The 3,071-nt window shown below is 39.6% G+C and overlaps 1 protein-coding gene across 2 annotated transcripts in view; it reads right to left on the bottom strand.

Moving 5' to 3' along the window:
- The window catches only part of LOC106520557 (TIAM Rac1 associated GEF 1), a 44,564-nt gene that overhangs the window by 20,911 nt on the left and 20,582 nt on the right, over window positions 1–3,071 (bottom strand). For both annotated transcript variants that reach the window (XM_014012731.1, XM_014012732.1), the window contains exons 4-6: window positions 1,879–2,335; window positions 1,317–1,489; window positions 793–1,017 (exon numbers count right to left, since the gene is read on the bottom strand). In XM_014012731.1, coding sequence (XP_013868185.1) covers window positions 793–1,017; window positions 1,317–1,489; window positions 1,879–2,335 — 855 coding nt within the window. The remainder of the gene's footprint in view (window positions 1–792; window positions 1,018–1,316; window positions 1,490–1,878; window positions 2,336–3,071) is intronic.

Below are 3,071 nucleotides of genomic sequence, written 5' to 3'. Positions count from 1 at the left end.
ACATGTGAGTCATGCAAAGCACAACTTGAATAAGATATTTAGAATAATATGAATATAGCCATGAATGAACAATAAAACTGAGGTTTTATAGCTGTTCGGTAGATGAAATGAAGAAAGATACTGAAGAACATCTTCCTCTTCTTTAAAGATAAGCAGTTGTGGTGACAGTCGCAAAGTCCAGCAGGAGCTCAGATGAAAAAATATTTCATGAACTTTTTTAGAGAATCAAGATAAGATCAGACCTGTATTTATCCATGCTGACTTATTAGTACTGCATCACAGTTAGTACATTTTCTCCTAAAGATTATGAAAGCTTTTATTTTACAACTATGTTAAGATTTGGTTGTGTTATAAGTCCAATTTAGATGTTTTTAAACACACAGACAGATATGGATTTATACAAGTTTATGTAAACATTACATTTGTGTGAACACTATTTTATTAGTTGCCATGACATATTTTGCACATTTTTCCTTATGAACCTGCATCAAAATTTAACTATATTTCAAATGCAAATGTTTTGACTGCAAATTTGGGATGTTGCCCATTTCATTTGTTTCCTTACATAGTAACTTCTTTTATTTTGCTGAATTTATGTAACTGACTAAATAAATTCTAAAACATTTTTTTCTGATAAAATAAATGTAATTTAGAAAAGGTAAATGTGTTTGCAGGAATTTAACTGCTCTCTAGACTTTCACAAACTATTCTACTAACAATCTTTATAAGTCAGACACAGCTGTGTGATGTGGGAACTCTGACATATGAATAGGGATGGGTCATAAAACTTACTTGATCCAGAATTGTCTTCCTTTTCTTGGTGTCAGTAACAGCTGACAGTTGCATCTCTCCCATCTTCTTCATCTTCTCGTCCATGTCAATTTTTTGCTCCAGTTTCTTGATCTCGGCACGTAGCAACCGAACGGTGTCCTCTCTGTGATGAAGACGGGCAACAGCAGTGGCACATGCTGAATGCATGGCTGTGATCCAGTTTTCCAGCTCTGTCTGGCTGCAGGTCTGCATGTGGACAGCAAACAAAGAGCAGGAGTTATTCAGCGCAAGTAGCTGCTTCACAATCATTCTGGTGTCCATGATCTTTAGTTCTTGTACAATTCAAGCTTGATAAACAACTTGTTTTGACTTGTATGTACTGACACATATCTACAACTATAATTAAACCTTCTGAGTTGGTAATCACTGTCATGAAATGACTTAATACTTATCATTGTGTAATTTAGAGGTAGTTAACCCCCCAATCATACTTTGCATTATGTTGAACTTGTTTTGCAGGTATCTCTCTGGTGATATAACCTTACCTGGAAAAGAAATGCATCACCCAGGGAATTGCTAAGGCAAAAAACAAAGTCCTTTTTGGGATGCTCTGGCACAGCTTGGACTATACTGTTCTCTACCCATACGGCATGCTTGGGATTACTGTTGTTGTCAATTCCTGAGCGACCATCAGTCTCATAGAAGAAGAGGGTGCATCCTGCAACGTCATAACAAAAAAAAAATTTCACAAGGCAGGCACATGCTGACTTAGATAACAAGGAAACAGTCTTGGAGATAATCTTGTTTTTTTTAAAGCTATATTTTCTCAAGCAATTTAACTCTGCTCTCCAGTGGCCAAGATTAAGAAGTGCAGCACATTTGACTTATCAGTGAGAAATGCATTAGGATTTTTATTCCAAGCAGAGTCAAGTGGAATTTTTTTTCATGATTTGAGATTAGTATGATCTAAAACTGTCTGCATGGGCCACGGTTTTGGTTACAAACTTGAATTTTTATGTTGAATTACTTGCATGAATAATACGATTTTTAAATAAACTGTAGTAAAATAAAGCAAACTGTTAAGAATCCCTTCATGTTCAAACACACCTTTAAGGGAAACCCAGTAATTTTTCCACTTGCGTCTTGTGGCAGATTCCACTTTCTTGTTCTTCTTGTGTACAAGGAAGTTCTTGACAGCAAGGTTACCAGCTTTGCGTACCATCCCCTGGACAACACTGAGTAAAACATCCGACTGGTAGGCGGAGCTCATAGTGCTCTGCTCATCGCTTAGGGCGGAGCTTGCTTCCTCCAAGTTCTCCGTCTGGCAGGAGCTCATTTGCAGCTCTTGGCGAAAGTTCTCGTACACGCCCTGCACACACTCGTTGGCCCCACCGCCACCACTGCTGCCGCTGTCGCTGCCAGCAAACATACCTCTTCCATGCACTGAATACACAGAAAAGGAGGCTGACATGGTTTTGTAGCGTCGAGACTGGTGCTCTGCCTCTACCATCACCCCGTCGATTCCACTATCCTCGTATTCACTGCCATCCCCAGCTGTGACATCCTAAATAGTGGCAGAGGTACAAAACAGGTAAGATGGCATGGCATTGATCACAAAGAGGGCAGGTAGTCGACAACAAAACTACTCTTGATGACGGTTAAACAATACAAGAAATACAGGATGGAGTAACCGTTGCAAAGCACACTATTTAAAAACATTTGCCAAACAAGAGTGCAAGTTGTGTAAGGAAGAGCTTCCGAAACTAAAAACTCAAAGCAAAGCTTGTGCTGTTCTGTGAATACAACCTGCCCTTCCTGTGGCACCACAAGGTCTGCCCTCTCCTCACCACATAGCCAAAGGCTCCTGGGAGATGAAGGGGCTTACACTGAGCCTGGTATTTCCATCTGGTCACATGATCTAATCAAATGCGCTCCGGAGCTCCATTCAGCAAAGGTTGACACTGTCCCCGTCATGACAGAGCCACCACACGTTTTACTGTTACGCTTTCACAGGCCTCCGCTCATTATCATAAAAAAAGCCTGGGGCATTTCTAACAGGGAGTGACTTCAAGCTGTGCTCACCCCCCTCCCGTCAACACTGTCGCTTCTCCCAGAAAAAAAATAACCACGGTTTCAACAAGAAAACCATCACAGCTTCCTTTAAACTTTTACACTTAATTAGTGAAGTGAATGAAGCAGAGGAAACGCTCAGACACAAAGGAGATTAAAAAAAAAAAGATAATGATGCGAGTTATTTTGTGGTGCTTTTTTTTTTTTTTTTTTTTTTTTTTTTTTTTTTT

The sequence above is a fragment of the Austrofundulus limnaeus genome, unplaced genomic scaffold (assembly GCF_001266775.1).
Source record: "Austrofundulus limnaeus strain Quisiro unplaced genomic scaffold, Austrofundulus_limnaeus-1.0 Scaffold94, whole genome shotgun sequence".
In the NCBI taxonomy this organism is placed as follows: Eukaryota; Metazoa; Chordata; class Actinopteri; order Cyprinodontiformes; family Rivulidae; genus Austrofundulus; species Austrofundulus limnaeus.
The sequence above is the reverse complement of the archived record's forward strand: the minus strand, read 5'-3'. Positions and strand labels throughout refer to the sequence as shown.